The 20,458-nt window shown below is 35.5% G+C and overlaps 1 protein-coding gene across 22 annotated transcripts in view; it reads left to right on the top strand.

Moving 5' to 3' along the window:
* Positions 1–20,458, top strand: part of SOX5 (SRY-box transcription factor 5) — a 951,808-nt gene that overhangs the window by 833,626 nt on the left and 97,724 nt on the right. For all 22 annotated transcript variants that reach the window (XM_070494048.1, XM_070494061.1, XM_070494052.1 and 19 more), the window contains one exon: positions 15,702–15,787. In XM_070494048.1, the coding sequence (XP_070350149.1) occupies positions 15,702–15,787 (86 nt within the window). The remainder of the gene's footprint in view (positions 1–15,701; positions 15,788–20,458) is intronic.

Below are 20,458 nucleotides of genomic sequence, written 5' to 3'. Positions count from 1 at the left end.
TCACGTAGCTATTTTTGGAATAAAATGTACACACACCTTTGACCTGCAGAACAGTTTTATGTTGTCAGAAAGACACCACTTTCATGTTTGTTCATCATAGAAAAAAAAATCTACCAAAATTGAAAATAATTTTGAATATGTGTGTTGGTTTTAATCCAACGTTTTAGACTTCAGAGAGACGTTTGAGATAAGGTGGTTGAAGGTCTTAAGTTTGGTCAACACCAATTCCTCTGACTCCTGCTTCTGGTTCTCGTTCCGCAACACACAGCTTCCTTGCACCCACCCTCAGGTTAAGTGCTATTCCTTCAGAGCACATATTTTACAGGCAGAAATGAAAGAATAGGTGCTTCTCTTTCTACTAATGTCTACAGTCCTCCATCCCTCTCCTTTCTATTTGGGTGTAAAGTTTCTAGTCATATATTTCTAATAGATGCTTTGGAAATTTTTTGCGGGAAGACATTTTATATGGAAATAAACAAAATCTACAGGAAGGCAAAATCCAATAAAATAACTCATTTTGTATGTACAGGATAAAACAAACAGGTGTAAAAGAGTTGGCTTGATAGTTTCGCCAAGTGTCAAACTGAATGTGCCACATAGCTACAGAAATAGGATCTTTCCCCGTTGATGGGCATGCGCCTAGCGCTCCAGTTCCCAAACCATGTGCTAAGGGACCAGGGTGCTGTAGCTAAGTCACAGGCGCACACAGGTTGTTTTAAAATTTCAAGGAAAATACGGAGGATCTGTCAGACTACATAAACTACCTTAGTTGTTTGGACCTTACTACTTAATAAAATGGAGTGGTTGAATATTTCTTTTGTCCTAAGGGTGCCCTGAAAAAAAATTAGTCAGCCACTGATGGTGTCTGAATCCAAGAAAGTTTAGGAACGTTCGGCGTAGTCTAGTATACATTTTAAAAATTATGATGATCTTTTTTACTGGAAAGTTATTGTTGACCTATCATATTACAACCACAGAACAGAATAAGAAACTTGTCTTGCACTCTTACAGGGCTATGTACAATATTATATACATAAGCAGTTGGTTTGTTTGTCTATAGCAATTCATTCCTTTGTCTATATGATTTCAGAATTCAGTTGTTTATTTTGTTTGTTTTGATTTAATTAACCCAGTCTCAAATAGGCAACTACTAATGGAGAGGTGCTTGGAATGAAAAAGAATGGGCTTGGGATCAGGTTTTGCCTCATTCTGTTATTTTGATCATCCTTGTGCAAGGTGCTGAGCTTCAGTTTCCTCATCTACAAAATGGATTGATAATACCCATTTTACTGAATTGTTAGAGAGATTAAATAGAATTATATATGCAACAGTGCCTAGCATTGTGTCTGTCTTATTACGTTATTTATAAATGGTAAATACTGAGTATATAATGCCAACAAAACACAAATCATGTTTCCAAAAAAAAAAGATTCTAAAACCACACCCAGCAATTAATTGTATTCCATATCCTAGCTAGGATCAAATTCGTTCTGCCACACCTGACATGAGGCTTCCTCTGGCTAGGAAAATATAATTGTTTACAGAAAAATATTACAGTGCTGATGGAAACATTTGTTTCATGTAGATATAACCTTAACCTTAACTATTTTCATTATAATCACCAAGTTTTAAACTTTTTCTATTGTCATTTTCCACTTGTCCATTTATCAGAGCTCCTGTTGGAAAAGATCATGTGATTTTTTTGAAGATGTATTTAGTCATTGTTTTGGCTGTATGAAACAAGAAATATATTCACATACTCATTCTGCATTTTAACACATTGATTAATTTTTCAGAAATGTGCTAAATAAAATAGCCATATAAAGTTACTGATTGAAATATTTAATTGCCTTATGAGATTAGCTTAAATAAATAGAAGTCGATGAGCCAAGCTTAATAAACTTAAAATATGCCGTATTTACTCTTCATCAGTTTTCTGAACAGCATTTCCGCTTCCAATAAAAAAGGAAACTCTTAGTTAATTAGTTCCTCATACACCACAATAAAATTAATGTTTAGAAGTTAAATACCATAAACTTCCTCAGGCATATTTGCTGATGTATTCCTGTTTTTAGTTAATGTCACATGTTTCATTGTTTAATGGGGATCATGTGGGTTCCGTTATATCTTTCTTGTGCAACGGGTCCATGTGTCTGGCATTTTAGGAGACTGCATGCTAATTTCTGACTTAACTGTGTCAGCTGTGTCAGCTGACATACAGGTCATTGACAATCAGTGCTGAAACAATCACCAAATCACAAGCTAAAAACCATTGACATGGTACAGTACGCTTTTATCAAACTGACAAAATAGGAAACATGTGTTGTCAGGATCACATACTGTAGAGTCTTTGCAAATAAGCAGAGAGAAGAGGACGTAATCATATCTTCAGGCTTCTGTGTTTCTGTGTGTTAGAATTCTTGTGACCAGCTCTTGCCCTTCCTTCCCTTCCTCCCCCCACATCTTAGAAACCAATGACTTTGGGTGAACCTGACTGAGTTGTACAGCTTTGTGAATATTTGTTTTTGTAAAGAATAGCTTTGGTACCTGAACAGCCAATCATTTAAATTCTCATCTGGGGGAAGTTAAATTAGTCACATAAAAATATGAAATGATTAAAAAATAAAGAGAACTGAGTACAAAAAAGTATGACGCTTCATGATTAAATGGTGACAACCACCCTCCAGTTCTCATGGGAGAAATGTTTCTAGGTCAATAAAATATTTTTTTTCTAAAAATTAGAGTTTATATTTTTTACAAGATTCATCACTTGAGAAAAGAGAGATGTATATGTCTTTATTGTGACCAAGTGTCATAACTTGCTATAAAAATAACAGCTTATATTGTGCCTTATTGTTTATAAAACATAGAGACATAATTAATTTTAAGCATCATAACTTCATGAGGTGATAACTGCACTATATTAGTAACCAGTGTTTGATCCATTCTTATCCCTTGCCCCCCCCCCACACACACACTACCAAAACACACACATGCAAGCAAACAAAAAAGGCAAAGCCCTTTCTTTGATAAATTCCTCAGATTTTATTACACTACGTCTAATCTTTTAATCCATCTTGTTTACTTTTTAACAGTTAAGAAGTTGAGAATGTCATTAATTTAAATATAAACCCCTTCAGCTCAGTGTTTTCTTTTTGACGTGATTCTCATTCTTGGTAACGTAGATGTGTCCAGTGGAAGGAGTGCTTGGCTAGTGACACTCTGCTCTCAGCCAAGGGGTCTCAAAATGTAGTTTTGCCATCGTCCAGCCTAACCCTCCAAATTCTAGGTTCATATTGTTATTGCCACAGCTCACGTGGAATCTCATCTCAGTATTAAATTCACACTAACTGGAGTATAAGCCTAGAAGAGCAGTATATTATTTTATTCAAATAAATGTAACTGTTAACAATATTTTACAACTCTCTTCTCCAGTGAGCGTGCTCTTTCACCATAGAAAGCTCTAATAGAAGGCAAACTTTAGTCATAAGGTTGATAGGAAAGCATGGAAGCAGGAAAAATATTTATTAAAACAGGCTACGATAGCCTTTTGCTTCTAACTCTACAATAGATGCGTATCTTCCAGGAAGACTGAACAAGTCATGTTCTTGGAATACCATGTGGAATCAGGCACTGTGTTAGGTTAGTTACCGTAAAAGGCCAAAATAATATTTTTCACTCATATAATAGTCCAAGCATTGCTCATATGGTAGCTCCGAGCTATCAGGTCCCAGGCGTGTTCTCTTATTTATTATACTGCCTTCCACATATTGTGGCTCCCACCTCATGGTCTTAGGTGTCTTCTCCAGCTACAATATCCCCATTCCAGCCAGTGGAAAGGACAAGGAGAACTACAGCTGCTTTCTAAACAGTATTGTTTCCCTAATAATTTACTTTAGGTCTATTTTCAAATAATATATTTACACTTTTCTTATACCTATATATATATAGTTAGCTCATAACAACCTTTCACATTTTTTCTAATATATTAAAGATAGCACTTGCTGACTGCACAAACCTCAAACAATTTAGAATTATAGAAAACAGAAATTACAAGTTATTTGCCTACACGCATATACTCCTGTAATTCCTCTCCCCAGAGATAGGGAAGTGGTTATATGAAGAACTCCTTGGGGCAGGTGTGTGCACACAACAATGTTTATTGTAGCATTGTTTAAGACTGTAAATATTGTAGACAAACTTCGGGAGTTTGTCTGTTCTAGGTCACTATACTTCGGACCATTCGAGACATTTGCATTACGTGTTTTTCATTTTTTAGAGAGAGGGGAAATTCCATAGCATTTCTTAGTTTCCACAGGGCTAAAATTTGCCATTGTAGTAGAAAACTCTAGGCTGGGAGTCAGCCCAAATGTATATTCCACAGGCTTATTGTCACTGTGGTTTAGGAAGCTTCCTGTTCTCAACCTGCAGATCACAGACTCCGGATATATTCCAGGAGGAAGGATGTCTATCAAAAATCCTAATAGAAAAGTGGAAAGGCTGTAAAGGATATCAGAAATGAAATGCGTGCTAACCTTTCATATTAAAAGTGGAACATAAAAGAGAAATAGCATTTGATTTGGTCTGAAATGGCTCGTACGAATGCCCCTCTTCCAGATCCCTACTTTGTAATATCTTAATCACTTTAGATGTTTTTCTCTGTGCTATTCCTTTCTTCATAAGACACAGAGGCACAATTTAGACATAGTAGTCTAATATAGATCTGGATATAGAAGCAGTTCTTTAATTAATGATTCTCTTTGAGCAGCTTAAAATGAGTTATTGTGCAGTAGCTTAAATGTTGCCTCAGTGGTAATGCTGGAATACTGAAGGAAAAGGAGACTTCTTTGATTCATTGTCACCTTTTCAGGGATACTCAGGTTTCTTAGATAATTAACACAGGAATTTTCGTTGGTACTAGAATTTATTAAATTTATGGGCAAAGAGGTGAAGAAAGAAAGCTAAATCTTTTATATGCAGAAATGTCTTCTCTTTTTGAGAGGTGTTTCTTAAAAAGTTTATAAATTAATCTCTCACTAAACTAGCCGACTAGGTAACTGTTAAATTAAGTAGGATAAAGTTTTCATTTGCTATGCTACATTAAAAAGACATAAAAATATTTTTTATTAAAAAAAATCTCTCTAACTGAAAAAAGTTAGCCTGTGACAGAGCAGTTAAGAGCTAACAATTACCTCAAAATATCTTATTTTAAAGTAGCTAGAGTGAAACAAGAGATAATTTATTAATTTTACTTTTTCAAATAAAATTCCTATGAAATATTTGTATTCATTACTTACCATTTTATGGGTTACTACAAAATATTAGTATTTCTCATAAAAAGTTTCAAATATTAGAGTCATATTATTCTATTCTTGCAAATCTAGAAAGACTTTACAGATTTTCTGCATTTAAAAGCCCCTCTGGGGCCAGCCTGGTGGCACAGTAGTTAAGTTTGCATGTTATGCTTCAGTGGCCCAGGGTTCTTGTGTTCAGATCCTGGGTGCAGACCTGTGCATTGCTTATCAAGCCATGCTGTGGCAGGCATCCCACATATAGAGGAAGATGGGCATGGATGTTAGCTCAGGGCCAATCTTCCTCAGCAAAAAGAGGAGGATTGGCAGCAGACGTTAGCTCAGGGCTAATCTTCCTCAAAAGAATTTTTTTAAAAAAGCCCCTTCACCTTTACTTATGTATACCATATCAGTTGTTCCGAACTTCTTGAGCTCTACAAGATGATTTAGGAAAATGACTATAAATTTAACTACCTAAAATGAAGGAAGAAGTATAGTTGAGCTTATTGCTATAAGAAAGCAAAGTTCAACTTACTTGGATTTCAGAGTCTTCGGGGATTTGAAATAATCACCATGATGGAGGGTTTTGTTTTTACCATTTGTTTATATATAACTTCTTTTCTGGTAGACACCTTGACCATGCTCAGGTGCTGTAATGACATCACAATAGTGGGTTCTTGTGAATGAACAGAAATCATTTTAAGATTGAGGAAATTCATATTACTTACTTTTAATACCCAAGGGGGTATGAATTGCTTTTAAAGTCAAAATTTATAAAAGAGATCAATTATGAATTATAAAAGAATTGTTTGATGGGTGAAAATATGTTACAGAAGATTTTTAACCACCTCCTTCAGCTCCTTATTTTCTCATATCTTCAAAATCTAAGCTTCTCTTTCCCTCTCCATTTACTATCCTTCCTTTGTATCATTGGCAGTTGATCTAAAACATCATTATTGTTTGAGTTAAACCCTAAACTAATTTGTTCCTTATTTGTATAATGATTTGCTTACAATCTGTTTCTTCTGCTAAACCTTAATCTTTTGATATGGGAATAATAGTCTCCTGTGCTTGATATTTGTTAATTTCTTGGATAAATAAATTATTCCTTCATTTATTCAGTCAATAAACACTTAGCCTTAAATGGCAAGGCAGGAACTGGGGATTTAAAGATGAGTAAGACATAATCCCTGCCTTTAGGATGCTCATAGTCTAGTTGGGGAGAATGGTATAAAAACAGATGTAATATGATAGAGAGACACATAGAATTTTAACAGAAGTCAGAGGAAAGGTAATGAATTCAAATCTAAGAATGGTGGAAGGTGTCAGGGAAGGCTTCTTGGAGTAAGGACCCCTAAGTCAAATCCTAAGCATGCAGGGCAGCTAAACAACTGGAGAAGTTTGGAGCTAGAGGGATACAGAAACAACATTCCAGGCAGAAGAAACAGCCTGGACAAGGGCCAGAAATCAAGAGATGGAATAGGATGTACAAGGACCTATAAGCAGGTCAGTGGTGAGAGTAAACTATAAGGGGAGAAATGAAGGACAGTTTGAGGACATAAGAAAAGACCAAATCAGGGATATATTTATAGATCTTATCTGCTGGAGGAACTGAAAAACCGTTGAAGGGCTAAAATCCAGAACTGAGATCTTACTGGCATTTACTCATCCATCAATCCGTCCATACGTCCATGTCAAGGCATACCTTTCTTGTTCACTTTTGAACTTTTCAGTCCTTAACACATAGTATATAATCAGTAAATATTTATTACACTTTAAATACAACCAATTAATATTTACTGTGCGCCTGTAACGAGTGCCACTGGAAGCTGAGTAGAGAATTAATTTCTTTAGCAGAGGACTGGAGCCTGGGAGACTGACTTGGAGGCTCTTCCAGTAGTAAGAAATGAAAGCCTGGGAGTTAAAAAAACAAAGCTTATAATTGGTTGGCCATGGAGGGTGAAAGGAGGGAGAAATCAAGGATGCTTTCATATTTATAGCCTAGGTGGCCAGGTGTCACAAATGAGAGAGAAATAACAGGAGTAGAAGTTGATTTTGCAAGAAAAATGATGAATTAAGTTTTGTACATGTGAAGATTGAACTTCCTATGGGACAACTAAGGGGTATTGTCCAAACAGCAATGGGAAAGGTCTAGGCTGGAGTCACTGATTCAGAATATATTAGACTGTGTATGGTAGTTGGACCACGAGATTGGATGAGATCATTCAGATTATTTAGTAGAATGAGAAAAGCCAAGTGCCAAGGATTAGACTTGAAGGAATACCAATATTTAAGGGGTGAGTGGAGGAAGGTAGAACAGCCTATTGCAGACATCATAAAGTCAGCGTGAACAAGTATGAGGAGAACCAGAAGAGCCTGTTGTCACAAAAGTCAAGAGAGTATTGATGTACTTAGAGAAGGAGAGAGTCATTAATAGTATCAGCCATTGCACAACAGTGTTCATATAATTTGGCAATTATAAGTCTTAAGTGTCATAAGTCATAAGTGTAATAAGTGTCATGAAGGCAAGGACTATACCTTTTATTTCTTTGTGTCCTCCATTTGGTGTTTGACACATGTGATATCATTACATATATCAAGTAGATAGACATTAAATTAATATATCTATGTTGAAAATTGAAGTGTTTATTTGCATAATGTTCTAAAAATAGTCCATGATGTTTTCTAAAACTTAATATTTTTTATCAAAATAGTAAGGACTATAGTACTTCCTAACTGTGAGATCTTTAACATTTTTTTAATTTGTAGAATGAGAATAATATCTACCATATTGAGTTGTTATGAAGACTAAATGAGATTTTATAAACACACAAGTAAACATATTCATATCTATTTGGATGTATGTATGTACATTCATATGTACACGTACGTAAAATATTTTAACAGAGAGTTAAAAGTCAACAAATATTAGGTGCACGCATTTTAAATCAGTGGGAGAATAATGAGTTATTAAAAAATGATGTTGGAACAATTGAATAACTATCTGATTAAAAAATAACTTTTTTTCTAAAGCATGTATGAAAATAAAATATAAACCCAAACTATGATTTTTTTTCCCTCTGTATCTCTTTTCTGTCATCCAATTGGTCATTAAGTCTGTCTCCCCAATCTGTTCCCTCCTCTCTTTCCCTTATGATTAGTTTAGGCCATTATCATTTCCCACTTGATTTACTGCAATAGTTTTCAACATGTCTATTTGTCTCCAGTCTCTCCCTCTTCCAATCGATTCCATCCCTTGCTACAAAATTGATCTATCTACAACACAAATCAGACTATGTCACCTTCCTGCTCAAAATCTTTCAGTGACTTAACATCACCTTCAAAGTAAAATACAAGACTCTGCCAAAATGTGTTCTACCTGCTTCTTTAGCTGCATAGTTTAACATTCTCTTCTGCATCAGATACACTGGGAGGATTAAAATATCCCTGCAAGTAGGGGCCATATAGGTTAGTGGTTATTGTTAGCACTGCCCTGTGAATGTCCAGGGGCTCCTTCCAAGCAGAAGTAACCCACCGATTTGTCTATTGGCCCATGAGATGAAAGAAAGCAACTTCCTTCAAAAGTTCCATTCATAGTGTCCTTTTTCACTTCCTTCTATCTTAGACTCCTACAGAACTTCCTCCACCTGGAAGTCAGGATGGTGAGAGCAGGATGTTTTAAGCACCACTCTGAGAAGACGATTAGTAAGAGCAATCCTGGTTGCAGTAAGTGGTGGGGGCCTACTGGTGGGCCGCTCTAGCAGTTAGAAGACTTGGAAAGGAGGTGGTAAAATGGTCCTGAAAGATAATCTGTTAGTGAAAGTAGCCAATTTTTAAGAGACACTTTAACAAATAACCTTCCCTGACACTCTTTTCAGGTTAACTTCTTCTTTCCTGGAGGTTTCCAAAATATCTCCTACACTCTTCTACTTCGCTCGTTGTATCGTTGGATCAGTTTATGTGTTTATCGCCGGCACTTGGCTAGGAACTCTTGTAGGGCAGGGATTGTGTGTGTATGCATGCGGGTAGGTTTTAATTTTTACATTTCCCGGCACCTAGAGAAGGTGATCTGTCAGGTAATCTGGTATTTGTCGAGGAATAAAAACACAAACAAAAAAACTATGGAAGGCTAATAAAGGAACGAGTCTTCTTATTTCAGTGAAGATGGTGCCATGAAACTTTCTAGCACTTTTATATTAGTTCAGTGGATGAAGGGTGTATGTCATTGACCCTGGGAAAGAACATACTTGCTTTTGACAATCTTTCTCAGTCTGAATAACATTGTTGGAAAATATTGCTTTTCTTACTCTGTGTTTTGTAGCATAAAAATGTGTGTCACTAGAGATAATTATTATTTATATATTCATTACTTTAATAATAATGCAGTTAACATGCTTTCTGAATGGTTATTGGGTTAGTAGCTATATCACTTGTATAAGTAGATACTATAAGCTGGGTTGTATTCTCAAAACAACTGACTAACATACCTCGGTATATTTTTCAACTTTTTGAAAAATTTTAGTTTTGAGCTAGAATTTTCCATACTTGGCTTTGAAATAAAAAGCAAATTAACTTTGGAAAGGCTTAGGGAAAAACTGTTCAAATGGTTAAAACCTAGGAAAGAGTAAAAGAAATTACTTTAACTAGTTGAAAGTCAATTAGAATAACTTAGACATGGTTGAACTTTAAAAGTCAGAATTTTCCATTATCTAATTTTTACTGGGTACCTCATGAGGTATTTACAAATTAAACCTGTTGTAATATTTTTTTAGTACAGTAAATTGAGGGATAGCACAAATAGATGACAGTAATTACTTCAGTGAAATATCTTTTTTCCCCAGCAGTTTCTGAATTTCTCTTTTGCCATTAAGAACTACCCTTAACCTTGTTTGTGAAGTCTTATAGATTCCTCTTTAAAACTCTGACACATGCATGTAATATATTTTGAATTTCCTTGATTAAGTGTTATATTGCTATATTAACAATTTTCACAGTTATTATATTTGTATTTACTTAGTAACTTGGGGCAAATTTCAATCAAACCAGTTCTGGATATTCTGGGCCTGAAAAATTGGGAATGATGTAGACATGCTTCAAGTTATGTGTGTTTGTGTGTTGGATGGAGATAGTTGTAATAATGTGGTTTCTCAGACACAAACCATTTGAAATTAATTGATATCGTATTTATAATTATATATTTATATCTTGGAAACTATATATGATTAAAAATATATAATAGCTATAGTAGTCTTTTCGATTCCTGCTGTGCCAGTCTTTCATTTTCTCCAGTTCACTTAAACATCAAATACATTGACAAAAGGCAGTATATGACAAACATATTGTATTAGTTTGCTAGGGCTGCCATAACAAAATACCACAAACTGAGTGGCTTAAACAACTGAAATTTATTCTGTCACAATTCTGGAAGCCAGAATTCCGAGATCAAAGGTGTCAACAGGCTGGATTTCATTCTGAGGCCTCTTTCTTTGTCTTGTAGATAGCTGTCTTCTCCGTCTGTCCTCACATAGTTGTCCCTCCGTCTGTGTTGTTTGTGTCCTAATCTCTTTTTATAAGGACACCAGTCATATTGAATTAGAACCCACTCATGTGACTTCATTTTACTTTAATTACCTCTTAAAGGCCCTAAATCCAAAAACATACATTCTGAGATACTGGAGGGTTAGTACTTTAACATATAAATTCTGGGGGGACACAATTCAGCCCATAACACATATATAAACTTATTTAGCTTGTATATACATTTCATATGTGTATATATATATACATTTACATATACATGTACAGTATGGCATGTGTATAACAGTAGTTATGCAAGGGAAAGATAATTATATTCATTTCACTAGTATAGATTTATGAATTTAGGAAATGAAGAAAGATAAGATTCTAATATATGCATTTTTTAAAACATTGTGGAATAGTCCAGATTTTAACCAGTGAGCTCTAAATGTTCATATAATACTCAATTTGTTATTAACAATTAGATGCTAGTAATTCGGAAGCCCAGAGCTCCTGTGAGGGTGTTTGCCATCCATCCAAATTCAGTTTAAGTCTGTGTCCCTAGTTAAAGAGTGGGTCATCTTTAAGACCTTCTCCTTCTTAACCTCTTTAATGAAACTTGTAAACTTCATTTCATATCCGCTGCCTTTTGATATGCAAATATCAAGTCTGGAGTATGAAAAGTTTTTCAACTCCCTGCTTTCAATCTCTTTTCCCTTTATCACCTATCACTTAAACTGGTTTTCTCTCCATTCCTTCAGCCTCTCATACTCATATTTTGATGCATTTCATCCTACCTAAAACATGTCTTCCCCTCCACCTGCAAATCTTCCAGGCCAAGCTCACTCTTATTTTCACCTTTATTCTCTAAGGATTGAAACCTGGAATTAGTTCTCCCTTAACTCCTACGGCGCTCACTGACGGTCAGTACTGCTCAGATAAGTAGTTAGTTAGAAAAGATAGGCATATAGTAGATGGAGACTAAGTTTTCTTTTGTTTTGTTGTTTTTATCTCCCACAGCACCAGGCAGAGCTCTGGTCACATGGTAGATGTTATAAGCACTTATTAATCGATTAATTTTCAACAGAGAAAGTAAAGTATATAAAAAGAATTATCACCATGCAGAGCACCATGGCCTCTGTACTTTTGCTGTAGTTAGTTTTCATACTGCATTCATTAAATGAGGAATATAAATGAATTACAGTTTTAAGTATTTAAATTGTTAATTCTAATAATCATAATATTTGCTGTTTTAGCTAGTTTGCCTAAATACAAATCTGGCTTTTAAACATCTAAAATTCCCTTCACTTTATAAAATCGGATACAGCATTTTCTAGATTAAATATTAAAAATACTGAGTGATAAGTAAAGCCTTATCAGATATTATCAATTGTCATCTCTCTTGTATCATCAGTTTTTTCCCTATTTATTGTGCCTTTCTCATTAGCGCACAAGCATACTATAATTTTTACAAGTATATACCTTTTTAATAAAGTTTTCTTGGTCACACATCCTCCACTAGCTACTACAAAACACCTTACTGAAATTGGCTGCTCCAGCACTTCTCAAATGCATACAAATCATTGGGAATCTTGTTAAAATTTAAATTCTAATTTAGAAGGTAGATGCTTTCTGCTTTAACAAATTACCCAAAGCTTAGTGGCCTAAAATAACAAACGTTTCTTTGGACATAGCCATGCTAGGTACCTCTGGCTCAGAATCTTTCACTTCTGCAATCAAGGTGTTGGCCTGGACTATGGTTTTCTCTAGGCTTGCCTTGGGGAGGAGTTGGCTTCCAAGCTCCCTCCTTTGGCGCTTGGCAGGCCTCATGTCTGCTTGCTGTTGGCCTGAATGCATCAGTCCTTCCCTATGTGATCCTCTCTGCAGGGCAGCTCACAACATAGCTGCTTGCTCCAAGAGAGACAGAGAGGCTGGGGGTGAGAGATGGCAAGTAAGACAAAGCCAGAGTCTTTTTGCAACCCAGTCTCACAAGTAACATCTTAGCACTTTTGCCTTATTCTGTTCATTAGAAAGCAGTTACTAGGTTCAGCCTATACTCAAGGGGAGGGAAGTACACAAGGACACAAATACCAGGAAGTGGAAGTCATTGGGGGTTCCATCTTAGAGGCTGCCTGCCGCAGTAGATTTGGGGCGGGTCTGAAATCCTACATTTCTGAGAAACTCCTAGGCGATGCCAGTGCTGTTCATTGAGAACTTCACTCTGAAAAGCAAGGGTCTGTCTACACTTACTGCCTCCAGTGCCTTTCTTTCAATCATCCTCTATCGATCACTCTCACTCCAGTTAGGCTTTCTCACCCTCCACTCCCCTGCACTGCCCTTGTTGAAGTTATCAATGACTCCTAACCACTAAATCAAGCATTTGAAAAAATTCATCACTCTTTCTGAAAATCTTTCTTTACTTGGTGTCTGGAACACCACATTTCTCCTCAGTTTTTCTACTAGTTACCTTTCTCCCTGACTGTAAATGTTAGTGTATCCCACACTCCAATCCTTGGACCTCTTTTTTTATCTACAGTTAACTCCTGAATAGTTTATAGCTTTAAATTCCAGATATATGCTGAGCACTTTAAAATTTATGTCTTCTATGTGGATTTGTCCCCTAAAATCCTAATCGGTTTATCAGGTGCCTCAATGAACACCTCTACTTCGATATTTGATCGTAATTTCAAACTTAAAATGTCCAGAACAGAGCTCTTTATTCCTTTTCCCTAACCTCCCGCCACAGCAAGCCCAACCTGGCAATCTTGCTTCTCATCTATGTTTGCAAACCCAACAAATAGTTCCATTCTCTAATCAGCTGTTCAGGTGAAAAACCTGGGAGTCATCCTTGAGTCTTCTCTTGCTCTCATATGTAAACAATCATTAAGTTTTGTCGGTTCTGCTTCTTAAATATCACTTGACTCTCCCCTTCATTCTCCATCCAAACATCACCAGACAAGTCCAGACCATTATTAGATATTATGCAGAGTTCTGCATCTTTTTATTACTGATTACAGCTTCCAGCCTCTAGCCCAAGTGATTGTACTCAACCTATCTTCTTTTCATGTCCATGGTTTCCTTTATCCTAGAGGATAAAGTTTAGATTCTTTCATATGTTTTATAGAGCCATAACAGTCTGGCCTGATTCTCTCTCCAACCCCTTTTATGTCTACTTCCCTGCCTACACTCTATACTTGAGCAACACAAGGACTGGCTCTGATGTAGCACTCCCATTTCACTTTGAGTCTTCATGAAATTGTTTCTTTTCCTGGAACATTCTTCCTTCCCTTCTTTGCCTGGCTAGCTTTCACTTAATTCAAGTTTGAGCTTAAACATGACTTCTTCGTAGAGGCTGTCTTTGACCTTTTAGACTAGACTTGGGCACCACAATGTAGTCCATAGCCTTATACACTTCCCTATCTTAACAGTCATTGTGTCTTATACTAATCATTGAATTATCTTTATCTTTTCCCCCCATTAAGCTTTAGTCCTGGGAAGGCCAAATCAGCAGAGGTGCATTCAGGCATTTTGAAGCCTGAAACATATAATTTGCAGGGGTCTTCTTTAAGAATAAAAATAGAAAATTATATGTATATGGCTTTCCTATTTTTATATATATATACATTACAAAAGAGAATATTCATTTATAAAAAGAAATCGCAACAAAGGAAAAAATTAAGGAAGCTGACAAATATAAAAACATCTGACCCTGTGAACACTGCTAGGGGCCCTTCCCAGAACACCAAAGCTTAGGCTGCGTTAGATCCCCAGTTAATACACCTCTGCTCATTCGTCTTCTTTAAAGCTCTGTTTCTAGTGTCAACAGCACTGCTTAACATATAGCAGATACTCAATAAATATTTCTGAATGAATATATTAACAGTTATTTTCAGTCAAATTTCCATGCATTTGACATTCAACAAGTTTTTCACAAATTAGATTTCCAAAAGGTTGTTTTATATATTGTAAAATGGTTCTTATAGTTATTATTGTGAATTATTTGCTGTGGTCATATATCAAATGGCTAATATTGTACTTATCTGTTAACATATCATTGGCCTCTATGTAAAACATCTGTTGCAACTCTTTACTAAGCGGAAAAAAATTTTTTATTTGCGTCAAAAATATACATTATAATCTTCTGTATGTGTGTATATGTATATATGTTTTTGTGTGTCTCTATATCTTTATAGATCATATGTATTAAAACTTTAAGATCAATTTCAAATTACTAAACTTTTATCTTTTTAGATATTCCCACGAACAGAAATCCTTTGGGGAGAAACAATCTATTTTCTGTTTTCTTTATAATTATTTTTATAAACATTTGTCTCTGGAATAATAAAGATAGAAATAAATAACTTAAAAATTGAATAAAATGTTTTCTTTACTATGAATTTGTCCACGAGACATTGTTTAAGAGGCTATTTGAATCAAGACAATACCATAGCAGTTGAAAGATAAGGTACTCGACTTAAATCTTTAGAGTTTAGTTTGTTAAAATAGAATAAAGTTCTTTTTATAATAACGTTTTAAATTTGCTGAGGAGTTGGTGTGCTCATATCAAGATTATCAGGTGTGTGTGTGTGTGTGTGTGTGTGTGTTATAACGTGCAGCTCTCTGATCAATGTGCACTTTTTCCTCCTATTTTCCTAAATACATCATGAAAAAAGGATGAGGTTTCCGCCTTAATTGCTTGTGCCTTTTATTCACATTCCTCTCTCAGCCAGAATTGTGAAAAGAGTGTTAGTAAAAGGCTGCACAATAGAGCTTTTCATTAGGCCTCAGCAAGGCACACAAAAGAAGGCTTTTGGAAAGAGTGAATGCATGAGTTTAATTTGCAGGTGGAGAGGAGATAAAAGGTGCTGACGCCTCTATTATTCTCTTACTTAGGTGACCCTTACCCTGTTCAGCTGATCCCAACTACCATGGCAGCTGCTGCCGCAGCAACACCAGGCTTAGGCCCACTCCAACTGCAGGTAAGTCAGGAAACAATGCGGAAGAGACAAAGGTTAAGTAAATATCCAGAGCAGCTATTTAGCGTGTTAAAGCAAAAGAAAACTGACTAGTGATATTTGTCTCACACTTTTTTGTTTTTAAATTTATTTGTACTGATCCTCAATCAAAAGTTGAGATGTTAATTCTTTTAATTTTTAGCTCTGTTTTTGTACTAAAGATAGCTTATTGTAGTGTTTTATTGTGTGGTATGATTTAACAAAATGAGCTGTAGTTTTTCTTTGATTACTATGTGCCATAATTTCGTCACAGAATGGTCCTCATCAAGATCAAAACTACAAAAGATACTCGAATAGATATTTATGGATCAAGGCAACTTAACAAAAATTACATTTAGAATTATTTAAGATGCCCAGTGTTATTGAAGCACTCAGCAGATCTCTTTATGGGATCTGCTCCTGCTAATGCCTGCTCAGTTGGGCAAGCGAGGATAAGTAGACCAGAAGAGCAGGTGCCTAAGTGAGCCCAACTTTATCCAGACATCCCAATTTTGACCTTTTTAGCCCTGCAGAATATACATGATCCCACATATCCAAGAATGTCAGTGATATCTTTACCAGATGTCCAAGTGATTTTAGAAATTTTGTCTCTGGGGTTGAAAAGAATGTCAATAAAATTACATTAAAGGTATCTTCCATTAGCTATTTAAATCTTTGAATCAGCATCCTACAAAATCTTCCCTAGTTTCTGTTTCAATGAACTTTATAGTTGTGCAATTAATGAGAATAACAATCATCTAATAATAGGATTAATCTCTCCTTGTGAGAAGTTTTATATCTGCCTTTGCCTGGAAGACACAGTATGCCTATGAAGCCAGCTATAAAGCAGTTGTGCTTAATAAAATTAAATTGTGTTCCCGAAAGTGCATTGTCTTGATAGATGATCCTAGTCTATAAGGAAAAATATAGTTTTATATTGTAGCATCAAGAGACAGATACATCTGGTCTGCAAAGGGGATTGTCAGAAGACCTAGTGGGTTTCTGAGAAACCAGTTGAGTCTCACAGGAGGAGCTCAGGAGGAGTTGAGAGGAGTGTTCTACAGAGGTTAATAACAGTCATTCCTATTCTGTCTTTCCTATGAAATGCTACAGTGTGAGCGTCTGTTTCTTTGAGCTGGAAATACCTTGGGAAGTGTTGGAGCCATGGGGACAATAAAAGTAACATAACATTTGTTATCCTTTGAAATGGCATCTGGGAAATAGCTACAATACGGAAAGTGGTTGTAATAGGTAAAACTAAAAAGAGTAGTGGAATTAGAAGAGGAAAGAATATCCAGCCATAGATTTGAATGTGGAAAATAAGAGTTTTAGAGATTTAGGATGTCAGTTTTCAAAGCAAGTTAGACATTCTCATTTCCTTTCACCATTGGTTAGTGGTGAGAGGGAGAGAGGCTGAGTTGGAGCTATTCCCTGTGTTTCATTGCAGGTTCCAGTAGAGAGTATCTTTGTTAGGGAACAATCCAAACTTCTTTTCTACAAACTATAGAGAGAGTATTAGAATATTTGACACAAATTAAGTTTTATTTCTTTTCTTACAATATGAAATCAGAGTCCCTTAAAATTTAAAGATATAAAAACGTTTTGTTTATCAGAAAACAAGAAAAAAAGATGCCAAACATATTTGCTCTTGCTTTAACTATAATTTGTTCTATAAGTGGGATAAAGATCCTTTTATGCAAGTGGCATTGGACCCATTAAAATATGACTTTTAGTTAGGATCTCAGTAAATCAACACTGTGGCATAACAAGAAAATTAATAATTCAAAACTGTTTCATGTAAACCATTAGCTACTGTTAAAACACATACATATAAACACACACGTTATTTATTTATGATTGAAAAATGGTGCTCAAATGCAAATACATTCCAGATCTAAGAAGGGACACTATACATATATTCCTACTCATGGTCAACCTTGTTTACCTACCATTTGTGTTTTCTTTTGAAATAATCTTTTGCATATTATACTTGGATAATATTATGTTGAGTAAAACCAATAATCAGGATGCTTTTTGAAGAAAGAATAAAGATGAGTACAATTATTTTAAAAGACAAGCAAAATGTCATGTTTTAAATTTAACCATTATTTATTACTTAAACATTATTTCATGGGCCCAGCCCTGGTGGCTTAGTGGTGAAGTTTGGCGTGTTCGCTTTGGCAGCCTAGGTTCAGTTCACGGGTGTGGACCTACACCACTTGTCAGTGGCCATGCTGTGGCAGTGACCCACATAAAAAAAATTAAAGGAAGATTGGCAACAGATGTTATCTCAGGGCGAATCTTCCCCAGCAAAAAGAGGAAAATTGGCAACAGATGTTAACTAAGGGTGAATCTTCCTCAGGAAAAAAACAAAAATTATTTCATGTTCTTGGATAAAATAATGAAATACTTACTATGTAATAAAATAATACTTTACATTAAAAAATCCCCTTACTGTGTACTTTTAGGAGCAGTTAAAATAGTCTAAGCATTGGCATATATTTATTTTTACTTTTTATAGAGAAAAAATGGCTTAATCTGCATTTTGTATATAAAGCATACAAATTAACATGTTGTGCCAGGATGCCGTATTATTTTTTTTTTATAATGAAATGTCTGTCTTTGTCTCTTTTGCCTTTTAAGCCTTTCCTGAGCTTCAGATCCACATAGCCAAGTATTTGTCAGTAATGAAGAGGAAATATGTATAGATGTTTATAGAAACTTTAAACTGAGTACAAAATGGAATTTCTCAGTTCTCTTCCTTACCCCCAGACCTGTTCATTCCCTGGTCTTAGCAAACAGCTCCATTCTATCTATTGCTCAACCTAGAAACATGAGAGCTGTCTGTGACTTCTCTTCCTCCCTCTTCCTCTATACCTATTCATTCATTATCTATTCATTCCACCCGTTAAATACATCAAGAATCCATCCATTTCGTTCCATCATAACTGTCACCCTGCTGGGTCAGGTACTCTCATTACTTGCCTAATTTACTGAATAGCAGCTGAACTGGTCTTTGTGTCTTCATCTTGCCCCTTTTAACTCACTCTCTACTATACGTTAGTCGGAATGATCTTTCTGATTTTAGAAAATTAGGTCATGTCCGTCCCCTGCCTAATGACCTTAAATGACTCCCTGGTGTTTTCAAGTTCTCTGTCCTCTCTGGACCTTTACATGTGGTGTTTCCTCTTCCTGGCACCCCATCACCCACCATCTTTACCAAGCCTACTCTTCCTTATCCCTGAGGTTGCAAGTTGAAACGTCTTTTTCAGGGAACACTTCATTGTCCCCACATCTAGATTAATGTAGCTCTTGTGTGTTCCAAGAGCACACTGTATTTCCCCTCTCCAAGCACTTGTAGAATATGTTTTAAATCCTACTTTCTGGCTTCTACCAGACGGCAAAATCTATGAAATCAATGACTCACCATCATTTGCACTTAACTAAGTGCTTGAAATATTTTATGGACTCAATAAATATCTATTAAATGAAAGGGTGAAGAATGAATCTTGATATTACACTTATAATAGATTATGTATCTATTTTGTTCAAATAGCTATTCTGCTTTATAATATTAGAATTCAGCAGAATATTAATGATTCGTTTCATATAAAAATTAATTTTCATGCTTCAAAAAAGTATCAGAAATACAAATATCAAAGGCATCATTGGCTCACGGAAGAAAAAATTAGTAGTTTGAATTCAATTCAAGAAGATTTACACTGAAATTCTATAACAAAAAAACCTATTTTCATTTAATGAAATAAAAGAAACTTGTGAAAACACCACGTGCCTAGTACGGTGTTTGGCAGAACAGTATTTAAAAAGTTGTTTTGTGACAGATTTGCTCCACACCACCTTGCTCAGTCTACTCCAACTATGCTACACTCTCTGTGCCTTGACTGGCCAAGACACGCTCCCACCACAGAGTTCTGCGTTAGCTGTCCCTCTCCCTGAGAGACTCCTTCCTCCCTCTGCTTGGAAGCCTAATTCTGTCACCTCATTCAAGAATTGCCCTAATGTCGTCTCTCGGAGGCCTACCCTAACCAACCTGTTGAAATCATAAAATAACCCTCCCAGAGACACTACACTTCCTATTTCTCTTATTCTGCTGTTTATTTTCTATAACACTAGTCATCTTCAAACATACTATTATGTTTGAACTTATTATTATGTTCTTTATTTATTGTCTGTCTGTTCCAAATATTCTCGGGGACTGTCATTTTTGTTGTTGTTGTTCAATATTGTATCTCGTGCTCAGAAGAATGCTTAGCAAATAGCTAGTGCTCAATACATATGAATAAAGTGAAAGAAACTATAATGGTCATTATCATTTTTAATAAAGCAACAAAGCAGTATATGATTACTTTCTGGAACAAGTGTTGTTAAAGACAAGGAAACTTTATATTTTTTCAGCTCCTATTGGAAGACTTTTGGTGTATGAGAACTCCCTGGCTCTATTTCTCCTGCTCTTCCTTCCCTTTATCTTATCATAACCATGGGCTGCTGCATAAAGAATGTGTTTTAGCATTTATTACAGTTTATATAATTCCTCTAAAGTCATTATAATTTACCAAAAAAAGGCCAAACATTGCAACATTCGCTTATTCCTATGTTGTTAATGTGTGTATAGACATACATAAGAAGATGAACTGC

Source organism: Equus asinus, chromosome 22, assembly GCF_041296235.1.
Source record: "Equus asinus isolate D_3611 breed Donkey chromosome 22, EquAss-T2T_v2, whole genome shotgun sequence".
Lineage (NCBI taxonomy): Eukaryota > Metazoa > Chordata > Mammalia > Perissodactyla > Equidae > Equus > Equus asinus.
The sequence above is the reverse complement of the archived record's forward strand: the minus strand, read 5'-3'. Positions and strand labels throughout refer to the sequence as shown.